The following is a 16,524-nucleotide window of genomic DNA, read 5'->3' on the forward strand; positions in this document are numbered from 1 at the left end:
AACCTGCACATCTTTGGTCAACTTGTGACAACTCTTTCATTGAATAACAGGGAGTTGGGATTTATTTAAAAAATATCTCCACGAAGACCAATGGTGACTTCAACCTTTTTCATATCATCGTAACTCTGTTCTCTGATTAATGACTCTTGCTTGACGATATTATGAAACAAACCTCCCCTCTAATTCCCCAATCAGCAAGTGTCCCAGCACCATTACAATACTAATGAGGAAAATAAAAAAGGGCACAATTTGTTTTGTTTGATTAGCATTCTGCTAGAATCTGCAGTGATTTCTAAAGTGTCAAAAACCCTAGGGCATTAAAAAAAACAAACTCAAATTTTAGTCGCTGCAAGCCTCGATCCTTCCAAATCATTTATTTATTAGAATTGTTGGCTATCAAGCTCGTAGTGCTTCATACTATGCTCGAGTGACTGTCTGTGTTTGCATGTTATCCCCATGCCTCTGTGGGTTTCTTCCGGGTGCTCTGGTTTCCTCCCAGTCTAAAGATGTGTGGGCTAGGATGACCGGCCGTGCTAAATTGCCCCTTAGTGTCAGAGGGACTAGCTAGGGTAAATAGGTGGGGTTATGGGGATAGGGCTTGGATAGGATTGTGGTCAGTGCAGACTTGATGGGCTGAATGGCCTCCTTCTGCACTGCAGAGATTCTATTAAAACCGATCCTGAAATGACAAATGGAGATGTTGAATTTTAATATTGCACTTACAACGGCAATAGGATGACATCGCTTCTTTGTCGAGGCAGAACAGCCCGTCCTACCGTCACTTTCACCTCACTGAACTCAACAGCAGGTTTATACAACTGGCAGAAGAACTCCGCCTGTAACACAAGTAAAACCAAATCATCCCCTCGGAACAAACAACACTGCCACAACTCTGAACGTTTTCATATCAACAACACACAAGGGGAGGGTAGAAACTGATCATTGCAGGTTTAATCATTAGCTCCGAAACCATACTTCAGGAAGGGTCTGAAGGTGTTAAGAGGTTGCAGAATAGATTAATGAGTGAGGGTGGGGTGGGAAAGAAAGTCTAGACAAGGCAGATATAGAGAACGGTCCCATTGGTGGTAAGGTCAAGAACCAGAGTAAACCTTGAAAAAAGGTAAATGTCTCAAGAACCAGAAGTGATGTGAGGGAATGCTTTAAAAACAAACAGCATGTGGTTAGGATCTGGAATGCACTGCCCAAAGATGCGGGGGCAGATTCAAATCCTGGCTCTAAAAAGTGGAATTAGATAAGCACCTGAAGACAACACATTTGCATGGAAAGGGCGGGAGAGCGTGGAACTAGGGCATTCGGCCCATCAAGCCTGCACCGACAACAGACCCACCCAGGCCCTATAACTCTCAGGAACCTGACTGATACTCTGCTATGGCTCAGCTTAGCTGACAGAATTCTGTTTGGACCACTTCATTGAATTCTGATGCTGTAGAATTCAAGATGGCGCTGGAGGCTTCTTGTGAGTTGTCCTCAGCATATCCTCTAATTCTATCTTTTACTTTTGTTCTATGCTTTTAAAACTGTACTCGAACTCTTATAAACTCTAACAATGCTCGGTTTCATCTCTAACATCGCATTCTGCATGCTCTCCTTTCCTTCTCCCCTATGTACTCTTATGAATGGTATGCTTTGTCTGTATGAACATGCAAGAAACAATACTTTTCACTGTATCACAATATAAGTGACAATAATGAATAAATCAAATCTTAGTGCTAGAAATCTTACTCTTGCAGAGAGCCAGCATGGGTAACTTGGTCAGGCAATAAAACAGCATAGGATGAATCCGAATCAAAGTAACTGCTGGGGTTTGCTTCAAGCTAGCTTTGGCCTACTGATTCCAGGGGAATAAGTGCAATTTGAACTTTGTTCCTCCAGGCTTCACTTTCCCATAACCATAGTCCTTTGCGCTCCACATAAGAGCACCAAAAATTGCTGCAGAATTTAACATCTGCAGTAGTTTATCCCATGCCAATTTATTTTCCTCTTAGTTCCTCGCCATAATTATATTGGAAGTCACACCTTGTACCAACACAGAGTGTTCGAAGCCCAAACACTTAACTGACACCAATCCTCAGATCCCCACTTTTACATCTCCACACATACGTTACACCAGCGATCTTGGATCTCAAACAAACCGATTTGAAAACCAGAATACAGTTTACCAGGTAGTCTTCACCATCTCAGCAGCCAATTCAGCCCAGAACTCAACTTTTGCTCCAGATGTTCGTCATTACAAAGACCACCTATTTCCACCTCTGCCCTCACCCCTCTGCTGTCACTCAGAACTCAATCTCCAAGGCCATTGTATTCCAATGCTTTGCTGCCAGGGGCCTCAACTTCCATTTGCTAATCTAAACCTCTCACTGGCTAGATCCTATCCCACAAAAAAAAAACCCCGCTCATTTACCAAGTCTTCATTGACCAATAAATGGTTCCTGTAAACCCTGATATTTCTCCAACGATTTGGTCACCCTTCCCAGTAACTCTTTTGGCTCTAAAACTTTTGGGTTTTTTCCCCTCTGTCAAAAGACTAGAAAGTGAGTTTTTAAAATCCTGTCAATGACTTTTTCCAGTATTTTGTCAACTACCTAAATGAAATGTCGGCACAGGTCAGGCTGCTTCAGCGAAACAAAGCCACAGTCAGATCACACCTGGTGTACTGTAGTTAGTTCTTGCTACCGCACCTTAGGAAGGATGTATTCATTGTGTGGGTGATGGGGGTAATGTAGCACAGATTTAGTGGAATGATACCGGAACACCAAGGATTTAGCTGGAAAAAACAAACCAGGGTGGTGTTCCCTGTAATTTAGAAGATTATGGGGTAATTTCAAAGTTTAAAATACAAGCAGAATAAATAGTTTCTTCCAATCTACCCTATTTCTGCAAGATAGGGAGCCTGGGACTAGGAAACAGGGTTATAAAAATTAGAGCCACACCATTTAGGAGTGGAATTGGGCAACACTTGTACACAAAAAAGAGTGACAGAAGTTTGGAATTCTCTTCCACCAAGAGCTAGATCAGTTGCTAGTTCTAAATTAGCACAGTGGTTAGCACTGCTGCCTCAGCACCAGGGACCTGGGTTCAATTCCTGGCTTGGATCACTGTCTGTGTGGAGTTAGCACAATTCTCCCCGTGTCTGCGTGGGTTTCCTCTGGGTATCCGGTTTCCTCCCACACTCCAAAGATGTGCGGGTTTGGTGGATTGGTCATGCTAAATTGCCCCTTAAGTGTCAGGAGGACTGGCCTGGGGAAATGTATGGGGTTATGGGGATAGGGCCAGGGTGGGATTGTGGTTAGTGCAGACTTGATGAGCTGAATGGCCTCCTTCTGCACTGTAGGATTCTATGATTCTACAAATACAAGATTGACAGATTTTTGTTAACCGAAGGTACCGTGGGGAGATACAGGGCAAATGGATGTTATAGACCAACCAGGACTTCGCTAAATGATCAATTCCTATTTTTAATGTTCCCAAGTACAGCTGGAAAAGTGAGTAAATTTGAGGAGTTCGACAGATTTTTAATTGGTAACAGGTTGAAGGGTTATGGGGACAAGACAGAAAAATGGGGATGAGGAGCATATCAGCCATGACTGAATGGGCCAAATGGCCTGATTCTGCCCCTATACCTTATGAACCTATTACCAAAAATGTGTGAGGTAAAAGACAAAATACTGGAAGTTCTGAAATCTGAAATAGAAACAGAAAATGCTGGAAAATCTCAGCAGGTCTGACAGCATCCGTGCAGAGAGAATACAGCCAACATTGAGTCTGGGGATGACTCCTCATCAAGTTACCCATTAACTCCAAGGGGAGAATGCCACAGGAAGTGAAACTATACCTTTTCTTTTGAAACGTTCAGCTTGCTTCCAATTATTTCTGCCATTTTCTGTCTGCTCCTTCGTTTCGACATCATGGCAGTGAAACAATCCAATGCCTGGGGTAAAAAAAAAATCATCGCGATTAGTCAAGAGCGTTTCATGACACGCCTGTCCAGTGACACCGTGCCCTCAATATTTTAAGCCTGAGCAGCCCAAAAATACCAAGAAATCTCAGCAGAAACAAATTAACAATGTTACTATCAAGTCGATAGATTCCATGGAACCCCTATCTAGTGGATTTATTGGAAAAAACAAACTTGCTACGGACATGACAAGACAATGAGAGATAAGGAGGCTGTTCAATACATCCCGACTCATCCATGCAGAAAGCCCCTAGTCCCATTCTAACATCCAGTTCTTTCAATTAACAAACCTCAGCCTTTCACCTCCACCACACTAACTTGAATTTGGTGCACGTTTTGATGGCTGACTAGGTGATGAACAAGTTGAGGAACTGATATTAGTGCCTCACTGCCCCCCCCCCTTGCAGTTTATTAATAATAGTTCATTTTAATTCCAGCATGAATTATGTGTCCCCTTTGTATCTTGTATACATCCCAGAGGATCACCTATCACATCTCATTCCTGGGCTGAAAAAAAACCAAAAACTTTTCAGTCTTTTATAAATATTTGGGCAGGCATAACATTCAGATTTTTTAAATTATTTTATTTATTAGTGTCACAAGACGGCTTATATTAACACGGCAATGAAGTTACTGTGAAAATTTCCCAGTCTTTGCATTCCGGCACCTGTTCGGGTACACCGAGGGAGAATTTAGCATGGCCAATGTACCCAACCAGCACGTTCTTCAAACTGTGGGACCCAGAGGAAACCCACGCAGACACGGGGAGAACGTGCAAACTCCACACAGACAGTGACCCAAGCCGGGAATTGAACCCGGGTCCCTGGCGCTGTGAGACAGCAGTGCTAACCACTGTGCCACAGTAAATATTCACTGCTTGGAGCTCACACCATTTTAAGCCCATAAAGATTGCAAATCTTTTGACCACACTCTTATGCGGCACTGAAAATGTTTCAATTCTCAAAACCGACCAGAGGAAAAACCCATCAATATTTCCAAATAGTAGACCTTTCACTGCTGTACCCATTGACTATCCTCAAAACATGCAATTCACCCAAAAATAAAATCAGTGACTGGTTCCCTTAAATTACAATCATTTATTAAAAATTAAAACATTCCAAAAGCTAGGAGTCAATAAAATGCCATTTTAAAAAATTTGTTCATAGTATATGACATCATTGGCTGGTCAGCATCTATTGCCCATCCTTAATTGCCCTCGAGAAAGTGGTGGTAAACTGCCTTCTTGAACTACTGCAATCCATGTAGTGTCGGTACACCCAGTTGACCTAGTGGCAATGAAGGAACAGTGCTATAGTTCCAAGTCAAGATGGTATGTGGCTTGGCGGGGAACTGGCAGGTTACGGTGTTCCCATGCATCCACTGCCCTGGTCCTGTGATGTCTACGCTTAGAAGGTTTTGAAGGTGCCTTCGAAGGAACTTAGGTGATGCAGTGCCTATTTTGAAATGGTACACACTGCTGCCATTTTGAGGATGGGTATATTTGTGGAGCCTCCTCTTCCTGTTGATTGTTTAGTTGTCTATCACCATTCATGGCTGGATGTGGCAGGACTGCAGAGCTTAGATCTGATCAGCTCAGTTCTGTCTATTACTTGCTGCTTATGCTGTTTGGCATGCAGGTCGTTCGGTGTTGTAGCTTCACCAGGTTCACACCTCATTTTTAGGGTGCACCTAGTGTGCTCCTATCATGTCCTCCTGCACAGTTCATTAAACCAGGATTACTTCCCTGGCTTGGTGGTAAATTAGAGTGGGGAGGATATGCTGAGCCACGAGGTTACAGATTGTGGTTGAGTGCAATTGTGCTACTGATGGCCCACAGTGCCTCATTGATACCCAGTCTTGTTGCTAAGGTCTGTTTGAAATCTACCCCATTTAGCACAGTGGTAATGCCACACAACAACGGCAGGTATCATCAAAGTGAAGAATGTACAGATTCAATCAGCATTTGCAGAAATAAAGAAAGTTTGTAACATTTGGACACTCCTTCCCAAGTCACTTTGGATTAAAAAGGTGCAGATCTGTCTTTCTCACATCTGTCTAATACAAATTCACCTTCTCCTTACCTCCTGAAAGACGTGGAGAGCAGTGGAAGAGGAAGTGCCATCAAAATTATGAATGATGCGTTCACACCACTTCAGTAAATCTCTGAGCAGAAAAACAAGAGAACAATTTAATGTAAAACGGTAGAGTATACACCAAAGTAGTCAACAACATGGTGATAAATGTGATAAACGCTGCTGGCAACACCCATAGACCAAAGGAAATTGACAAAACACCAACAGGAAACATGAAGAATTTTTTAAAACAACGATTTATGATCTGGAATTTGGGGAGGGGGGTTGATGTTGACAAATTTAAAATGAATTTTCAAAAGTGAATTGGATAAAATTTGAAAAGGAGTAATTTACAGGGTTATCAAAGAGTAGGGCTGTGGAAGAAATTGGATAGGCCTTTCAAAAGATAGAAAAAAAGAAAATACTGGAAAAACCCAGCAGGTCTGGCAGCATCTGTGGAGAGAGAAACAGAGTCAACGCTTCAAGTCCGTACGACTCTTCTTTGTAACTGAAGAGAGGCAGAAATGTGATGGATTATACACCGCATAAATGGAGCACAGGAGAAGGTCAGTGATGTGTGGGAACTTGAAGATTGTAAAGATGTGTTGGGCACAAGACAGAGGAAGTGTGAAGGGCTACAGAAGGTGCTGATAGTGGCATAAGGGTAAGATAGCAAAACGTGTTAATAGGAGAGCAGAAGGTCAGTGCTCAGTAACAGCAAAACCTAAAGAACAAGTGACAGATGGCCCAGTGTGGGGGGGGGTCAAAAAATGCTTTGTATATCAAAAAAAAAGTCAGTCTAAAGTTGAATTTACTGTTGAAACCCATGGCCTATAACCTACCTGTTCCATTCCCTCTTAAACAGTACACAATCCATTTTCATTTAACTTATTTCTGCCTCTAACGGGCCCACATTAACCTCTTCTTATTTACATACCTGTTTACAATTTACTTTTGAGTCCCTTAGTCCTCTGGTATTCTATTCTCTCCTGATAAGTGTCTTGGTCCTCCTTTGCTAAATTCCAAAATCCTCCCACCCATCAGCCTTACTATCCTCTTTGGTAATATCCTACAAGTCCACTGTTTTGGTCTGACACAACTTATTGTTATACAGCAATTTTCCTAAGGAGTAACAGAATATTCAAAATTTCTGGCTTACAAATGAAAGCTTTCGCTTCAGTGTTATTTTAAAATCACTCCTGATTAACGGGTCACAAATCACTACTGAAAGCAAATTGTTGCAAACCTTAAAGATAATCCTCTTCCCTCAAGGCACAAGTCTTTATCTTCAGTTTTTGTTTCACATTCATCAGGCACTTGTTTGTTTCCTTGGTTTCCAGCCAACTTGATCTGTGGTTCTTGATGTTTCTTGCCAGTCAGTTGGCAATAAATGTCCAAAAGGCGATCGGTTACTATTTCCAGGCTTGAATACCGGTTTACTAATACCTGGGAGCAAATAGTTTAAAAGGTAGTAAAAGTTGAAAGAATAAATACTCAATCACTCTTCAACACCATAAAATTTACATGTTGTTTCTCTACGTGCCATTCTGCAGTGGTGGTAGCTGGCAATTTTCCATTTTCGGACATATGCCAATGGTACAGTTGAAATTAGTTTACAGAAATATGCCAGACATTGAGGCCTTTTCTAAAGGAATCATCATCTAGCCTGGGGCAATATACATCAAAACAACAAATTTTCTCATTTCTATTAAAATATTTCCCGAAATGTCTGTAAATGATCTGCCATGAAAGGGTCTTCTATAGAGATTCATTCTAACCCCTCGCCTCACTCCCTTTAATGAGTTAAGATATCTTTGATTCTGTGTTTAAATTGATGACCCCACATCTGGAGAGAAAATACTCTTCCTATTTGCATCGAGCGTGAGCACTGAATATAGCCAAGTCAGAGAAAGTTTATACAGTTATGCGCTGGTCATATTAACCTGGCAGGCTTAAACACAAGTCACATTACAACTGGAAGAAAGAGTTAGGATTCGCAATCATTATTCAGATTGGAGAAGGGTTACAGGTGGTCTTTGCAGGGTCCACTTTTCTGTTTTCACCTCCGAGTGCTCCGGTTTCCTCCACAGTCCAAAGATGTGCATCTTAGGTGGATGGGCCGTGCCCCTTAGGGTTAGGAGGATGAGTCAGGTTATGGGGATAGGGCCTGGGTGGGATTGTTGTCGGTGCAGGCTTGATGGGCGAAAACCACAATTACTGCTTTGTATGCAGTTTTGATGCCGATTATAAAAATGTCCATCAAGACCTTGAATAGGAAAGACTGGGCTGGGATCAATTTAAAACTGTAACTAAAATGAATGATGAGAGAATAAATCTCTTTATCTGGAGGGTGAAAAGGATGGAATGCTTTTACCTCATGAAATAATTGAGGCAGGAATTGTTCCATCTTTTTAAAAAAAAAAATGAGGAAGATACAGGGAGATCAAGGGTGGAAAGCTTCGGATTTCTCTCAAGAGTCAGCACAGATTCTATAGGGTGAATGGCCTCCTATGCTGCAAACTGCAAGGGCCCAAGATGCCTCATGTGCAGAGTGATGTATAATGAATATGTCTGCAGACATAGTGGTGCAGGAGGACGCAAATACATGTTGTTCGTGGCAGATAGGTGCAGACTTTGATAATGCATAGCATGTTAGGACGAACCACGAAGAGGTTTCTAGAATTACACCAATTCTATTGGTCTCAATTTCCAAATACAACTTTGAGGGTTAAGATAGGGTTTGAAGGTAGGGCATGAAAGAGGGGATCACAGAATCTCTACAACGCAGGAGGAGATAATTTGACCCATAGAGCCTGCACTGACAACAATCCTACCCAGGCCCTATCCCTGGAACCCCGCGTATTTACCCTGCTAAACCCCATTACACTAGGCAGCAATTGAGCATGGTCAATCAACCTAACCCACATATCTTTGGACTGCGGGAGGAAACTGGAGCACCCAGAGGAAAGCTGCTATGGTCTCAGTAGAATCAGAACAGTACACTGATGAAAGAATCTGAAGTAAAATAAACTCACTTCCTTTAGTTCTGCCCTGTTCATGTTGTCCAACTGGATTTTTGTCCACAGTTTGTCCAGCAAAGCTGCGTGACTGTTTTGTTGTCTATACCAACCAGCACTGCTGCTGAATAATCTACAATAGATTACATATAAATTCAGTGACTTGCAGATCAGGAAAGAAAAATAGTTCAAGTTTCAGCACTTGGCACAACTCAATGTTTGCTGTCAAATATCCTACTGCATAGTAGTTTCTCTTCAGCAATAAATCACAACAATGCATTTTTGTTTTGTCCTAACTCTAGCAGGCAAATACAGCTTAGCTAAAAGTTGCTTTGCTTAGATTCCTCTGCATTGTTATTCGATACAAAATATACAGGTTGGTATCCAGTGTAAAGTTACTAAATGCAAGGCCCTCAGCAAAAACGTCTTTTATTTTGAAGAGCGAAGAAGTTTACTACAAACAACAGATATTAGAATAAGCAATTTCTCTTCCATGCCTGAAAACAACCCTCTCACCACATTTATCAATAGGTGATAACTGGCATTTCAGATCAGCTGCCTGCTATAGAAACAGCCAAAAATTTGCAGTCATTTCACAGGCGACTGATTTTGCAATCACGGCTCCAGAGCTGGGCAACAGGTTGATAATGTGTTTTTTTTTATTCCTCAACATCCTCTTTTGAGCTAGTAGGACAGTCATTGCTAAACAATCGGGACAACCGTCATTCTAACCTTCGAGTGGCAAAAAACTGGAATCCAGGTGCTGCCTTTATACAATCGCCATGTCCAGGAATCAGAAGATCACCAGTCTCCAGGAGAGGTATCAGCACTGATATCTGCAATGCAGTCAAATAAAGACTTGAAAACAAAGTAAACTATCGTACACACATGCAACTCAATGGTCACTGAAGCTATGTCTTTATCTGTATACTTCAACACAATTTCGCATCTGACCACTAAAACTTTCATTGTAAATCAGCTGGATTGTCATCGAGCTGTGCTCTTCAGCAGGTTTTACCCCCGATAGGAAAAGCTCGAAAGTAAATCTGTGTAAAAAAAAAAGACCCACAGTAGACAAAGCACAAAAGCCCAGGTCTCAGTGGTTCTGGCCATCTGATCCCACTGTAGGGAATCATGCAGCAATATTTCCAGGGTAAAACCAGCAATCAGTAGTTTAAACTGCTTGCCCAAATACCACACATTTGCACACGTTAGGACTTCCTCAGGGTCCTAGGATGCATCAACAACTTAGAGTTGTTCATTGCTCCCCTTGTCAGAAGATTCAGGCCTATAAAAAAAAAAATCCACTCTGCATACGATTGCATACTAAATCATGTATATGCTGTATACAAGAAAGTAATTAAATAGCTCTGTCATCTTACAATGCACACATTATAAATTGGACACATTTTTAGTGATCAAAACCGTGGTTCAACACAAGTGTAAAATATTCCAGGGGATTACATACTACATCCAAAGGTGCATAGTCAATGTCCTCCAAGAGAAGCCAATAGCCATGAGTTACTGCTTGAGTCAAGGATCCAGGCTGCCAAACAAACTCCCCTGGGACATCCGCACAGCGATACATTCCCAGCAACATCTAAAACACAAAAATACATCTCTGAAACAGAAGTTAAGTGAGTCACCATTGTTAAAACATGCAACTTCCTCGCTGGTCCAAAAAGTTCAATCTAGCTCAGACAGAGGAGCAAACTCGTAGAAATTTGGAAACAATCAAGTTTATGGTAACATGGGGGCAGCATGGTCGCACAGTGATTAGTACTGCAGCCTCACAGCGCCAGGGACCCAGGTTCAATTCCGGCCTCGGGAGACAGTGTGGAGTTTTCATGTCCCTCCCCACCATGTGCTAGAATACAGGACTGAATCCACAAATCTCAATAAACTGGAGTTGCCAATCTCGACCAAGGCAAAATTACAGGATGATGGTAAAATCTCTGGCTAGTCACATGGACTTCAGCATGGCATCAATAAAAGCCCAGAAACAAACAAAAATCTACTGCTGCCCTCTTTCACAAAAAAAGGAATTTACACATTCCATACCTTGCTGTCAGTCTGGTCCCCGAGTTGCACTTTTAGAAATTCGGGTGGCTTCTGTCGACCTGTAAGGGTTGCTAAGTATTCCACTAAAGTGGTTTTACCACAACCAATCGGGCCTTCTAGCAGCACAGCATTCTGGGACGCTACTGCCATTGCCAAGTTCTGCAGGTAACCATAGGTGGAAGCTACTAACACAAGGGGCTGACTGACACACTGGGGAGGAAAAGAAAGTACTGTCAAAAACAGCAGTGTTATAAAATATAATTAACTTTCACCCATTTGAAATCAGTTATCGGTAGACATTGCATTACAAAGAGCTGCAGTGACAAGAAAGGTCAGATTTCAAAGCTCTAGAAAATTCAGACTCACAAGTGGCATTCGACCGACTTCCGGTGAGGCCAGCATTTGGAAATCTTCCATAGACATTCAATTACCTAATGCTTCAAAAGCACTAACCATTTACATATAGCTATGTCAATGTGCACACAAATCTCTGCATAAGCAGGCCACAGTCAAAGAAAATGAATGAGCAATCTACTGCACTAAATATAATTGCAATATCCAACTCCTATTCCTTTACAGAACTGATAATTCTCCGCAATGCAGAGTGCAAGTTTAATGTGATAATAGGTGACTAGTCGTGTACAAACAGGAGCAGCACAGAGCAGAGTTTAGCTTTCGAGAGTATCTGAAATGCATATGCAGCTTGGAGAGTTAAGTTTCCAGTGTCGCCTATGATTTTCAATCCCTGAGCAGTGCAGATATACCTGTATGCCTGCATCACCATCTATCCAGGAAATATCTCCAACTGCTGGTATCAAGATTCTCAATTTGAGGAACAACTGGGAAAGGGTAAAGGTGAGCAACAAATTCTGGCCTTGCCAGAGACGCTCACATCCAAAGGGAAGAATCTAAAACTTGGGAGACCACCACGGAGCTTGTGGTTGCCAAGAGGGAGCTGGAATGCACAAATGACAGTAATAAAAATCATGTAGACATGGAGAATAGGAAAACTTTTTTCTTTGCAGCTGCAAATCAACGCCCCACATGGTGTGTCAGCTCCCCGATGCCAGGTCACCATTTCTGCCAGGAAAACTGGACAACAATTCTACACTTCCTAGCTATCCAGTGGACTATTTCAAAACCTGGATAAGTCAGGGAGTGAACATTTTCCTTTCTGTCAAATTCAGGACATTAGAAAGAAAGAAGCCTACAAGATGCATATGGAGTGCAAGACAAAAGCTATCCTATATTCTCACGGTATCCAAGGAACATGCAACTGCATCAGATTTCCAAGGATGGAAAATCTCAAGTATCTGAGGTCCAACCCTTACATTCCAGAACATTGGAAAGTCCAAAGATGTGCAGGTTAGGTTGATTGGCCAAGTTAAATTGCCACTTAGTGTCAGGGGGATTAGCAGGGTAAATGTGCGGAGTTACAGTGATAGGGCATGGGTAGGCTTAAGGTTGGTACAGAATCAATCGGCCAAATGGCCTCCTTCTGCACAGCAGGGATCCTATGATATGATTGGAAGAATGAGGTTCTCAGGGTCACATGACCTAGAGTTAGGGATTACAGTTTGAGAATGTAGAAAATGGGAAGTGCAAGAAAATTCCACGTTCCTGAAGCTATCCAGTCGTGGGTATCTGCAAGACCAGCAACTGTGATGTGGGGAAGGTAGTCAGAATCCACACAGGGACCTGATGAAAGGGTCAATCCGAGGTGTAGAATACAGTAGTGTGGACAGTTAATTAAACACCACTGATGGATTCAAACTAGCATGGTGGGCAAAGACTTTGGAAAGTCAGGAAATTGACAGCACAGCAACTACACAAATGTAGGAAATTTACAAATAGGCCAAGATAGATTTTCAATGTTTTTGAGGCTAAAGGATAAATCCTTCAGATAGGCAGTACAAGTATGATGGGCCAAACTGCCTCATATTTATGCAGAGTAAGGATGCAATCATGCCAGAAATCGACAAAGTCTGGTTTTGGGGGGGGTGAAGTGACATTTGACCCAAAAGGCAATAGTGACTTTTCAACGGCGTATTGTGCAGCATTCTAGAAGCAAAATGCAGAGGCACGGGTTTCACATTGGATTGTTGGCAGGTGGCTTCTGATTCGCCTGCCCCGCCATCATCTCAGCACTTCAATAATGCGGCCACCCCTGCACACTTCAAGCCAGAGGAAGCTGCTGGATAGTCATGGCTGCCAAACCTAGAAAGCATTCAGATCCGGGGCTCCCATTCCTTCATTGAAGCCTGTGTCCCGGCAAAACAAGGCAGCCACAAAGAAGGTATGGTGCAGACTTGCCAGTGACACCTACACCCCCCCCCGCCCCCCCAAGACAGAGCTGCTCCATGGGTACTGTGCCAATTGAGTGCACTCACCTCCGAGTTCCTCTCCGAGTACTGCTTGCTCAGTGCACACTTAAGTCCAGTTGCACACCATGTTCGTGTGGGAGTCAAATTTGACGTGGAGTATGATTTTGGCGTGTGGGCCCCGATAATATGCCAATCTATAATGACATTTCCAACGCTGCATGGTTGGAGTTGTGGCATTCCACGGACAGGGGGAGGGAAGAACTGGGTCTAGCATTTACACCGCCAGAAAACATGTCCAGACCTTCCCATCATATTTTTCACTCGTGCCGCCAAACACGCCCATCACGAACAGGAGGGGAAAATCCCAGCCTAGTAAGTGTACGATCTCTGCTAGAACGTACCTGCATGAGGATGTCTGATGAGAATAGGACTGGGGCCCACTGCAAAGTTTCTGGTGCTTAACTAATATCCCGAGGGCAATGATGTTTCACAGAAAAAACTGCCACATCAAACAGAAGGTACCAGAATGTAACCTTCCTATTGGAATAGGGAATTCGGAGGAAACTTCTTTGGCCAAAAAGAGTGTTGAGGATGTGGAACAGGGATGAACACTACAGAAGCACATAAGGGGAAGCTAGACAAACATACAAGAGAGAACAGAATTGAGGGAGCAGGGAAAGCTCAAATGGCGAAAGATCAGAGGGGACTGGGGTGCAGAATAAACACCGACATGGCTGGATGGTCTGTTTCTGTGCCGTATACCTTATGTAATCTATGTCATTCTCTGTAAACCATGCTCCAAGTTGCCTTTATCAGATGGGAGAGGAGAGGGCATTAAAAAAAAACGTAGCCTATCACAGGCAAAGACTCTACTCTGACTCTTGCTAGTTCAAGAATCTGTACTACAACTGGCTATGTATTTATCTACAAAGCCGCTTCAGAATCTCTGAATTCATAATTATAATGGCCGCAAGGCTGAACAGGTTTGTAGAAAATATCAAACTGACAACAGGGTCAATGTATTGAATTGACTAATGCAATGCTAGGCTTCTCCGATCATGTTATTAATCGTTTAGGATAGACTGGCCTCAATAAAGAATCCTTATTTTCAGAAAGTTAAATTCTAAAATAAGCTTTTAACCTGGCCCTGGTGGATAAGTTGTTTCCGTGGTAACACGACTCCACATACAGCAACAACATTCTCGGACAAATCTCCAGACATTATGTGCCCTTGTGAATGTGTTAATTGTTTCGCTTTCTGCCACGTTGCCATCTTCGGATTTGCCAGAATCAAAGCCTTCTCCACATTGAGAGATAGATCTTCTTCCAACAACCTTCAAGACAAAATTCATTTTTTAAAATTAATGGCAGAACTAATCCATAAATCTAAGTTTCACATCAACAGGGGTGACTAGAACACAGACATAAAAATATGAGGGAAGGTAAGTAAATTTAATTTTCACTTAACAAAATAAAATTGTCCTGAACTTGAAGCCTACTCTACATAGCATACATACACACATCCTTCTACCACCTTTGGTCTATATTGCTTCAGCATCATTTTTACCTATTCTGTCTTCAGAATGCCAAGCATAAAATCTCAAAGTTTCCAATTAAATTATATTGTTCATGATGACAGAGAAATAACTATCACTCAAGACTAATTAAAGTCGGCATGGTGGCACAGTGTTAGCACTGCTGCCTCTCAACGCCAGGGACCCGGGTTCAACTCCAGCCTTGGGTGACCGTCTGTGTAGAGTTTGCACATCCTTCCCATGTCTGCGTGGGTTTCCTCTGGGTGCTCCGGTTTCCTCCCACAGTCTGAAAGACATGCTGGTTAGATTGACTGGCCATGGTAAATTCCCCTTAGTGTCGCAAGATATATAGGTTACGGGGATTAGCAGGATAAATATATGGGGTTACATGGATTGGGCCTGGGTAAGAGTCGGTGCAGACTCGATGGGCCAAATGGTCTCCTGCAGTGTAGGGATTCTATTCAGGCCACAAGTTTTATTTACATAGTCATTCATGGATTATGGTCTGTCGACCGATATGGTTTCAGTGAAGTGCAAAACATCAAGTAATATATTGCCAAGACTAACCAATTGACATCAATATCATGCCTGCCCAATAAAAAAAATGTTTTACGACCCGCTACAAATTCCAAATAAGTAGCAAAGCAAGAAAAAAAAGCCATAAAAATCAAAAGCATTGAGTGATTCAGAAAGAATGTTCCCAAAAGTAGGGGAAGTCCAGAACTAGGGGGTCATAATTTGAGGATAAGGATACAAGAGGATAAAACCTTTTAGGACTGAGGTGAGGAGAAATTTCTTCACCCAGAGAGTGATGAATCTGTGGAATTCACTACCACCGAATGTAGTTGAGGCCAAAACATTGCCTGATATAGCTCTTGGGGCTAAAGGGATCAAGGTCCAGCCATGATCAAAATGAATGGTGGACCGGTCTCAAAGGGCCTAATGGCCTACTCCTGCTTCTATTTTCTATGTTTCTGAGTGGACATGCCAATGTTGAGCATCCTGCACTCATTAAGGTAAACCTCAACCCCACATTCCTGCCTACCCAGACAACCTTTCACCTCCTTGTTCATCAAGAATCTATCTCGCTCTGCCTTAAAAATATTCAAAGATTCTGGCACCACTCCCTTTTGTGGAAGAGAATTCCAGAGTTCCATGACACTCAAGAAAAAAAAAATTCTCCTCATCTGTCTGAAATGAGTGACCACTTATTTTTAAGAAGTGGCCCCTAGTCCTAGATTCTCCGACAAGAAGAAACATCCGCTCCATATCCACCCTGTCAACACCCCTCAGGATCTTGAAGGTTTTGACCAAGTCACTTCTAATCTTCTAAATTCTAGTGAATACAAACCTAACCTCTGCAACCTTTCCTCACAAGACAACTCAGCCATTCCTGGTATTAGTCTTATAAACCTTCTCTGAACTGCTTCTAATGCAATTATATCTTTCCTTAAATAAAAGGAGACCAACACTGTACTCAATACACCAGATGTGGTCTCACCAATGCCCTATATAACTGAACCATAAACTCCCTTC

At 42.4% G+C, this 16,524-nt stretch overlaps 1 protein-coding gene across 1 annotated transcript in view; it reads right to left on the reverse strand.

The window, feature by feature from the left end:
- The window catches only part of mdn1 (midasin AAA ATPase 1), a 194,542-nt gene that overhangs the window by 163,125 nt on the left and 14,893 nt on the right, over positions 1-16,524 (reverse strand). Inside the window, exons 5-13 of the mRNA XM_078212495.1 lie at positions 14,595-14,787; positions 11,130-11,339; positions 10,537-10,668; positions 9,801-9,904; positions 9,087-9,201; positions 7,298-7,497; positions 6,061-6,142; positions 3,857-3,952; positions 724-836 (exon numbers count right to left, since the gene is read on the reverse strand). Coding sequence (XP_078068621.1) covers positions 724-836; positions 3,857-3,952; positions 6,061-6,142; positions 7,298-7,497; positions 9,087-9,201; positions 9,801-9,904; positions 10,537-10,668; positions 11,130-11,339; positions 14,595-14,787 — 1,245 coding nt within the window. The remainder of the gene's footprint in view (positions 1-723; positions 837-3,856; positions 3,953-6,060; positions 6,143-7,297; positions 7,498-9,086; positions 9,202-9,800; positions 9,905-10,536; positions 10,669-11,129; positions 11,340-14,594; positions 14,788-16,524) is intronic.

Source organism: Mustelus asterias, chromosome 5, assembly GCF_964213995.1.
Source record: "Mustelus asterias chromosome 5, sMusAst1.hap1.1, whole genome shotgun sequence".
Lineage (NCBI taxonomy): Eukaryota > Metazoa > Chordata > Chondrichthyes > Carcharhiniformes > Triakidae > Mustelus > Mustelus asterias.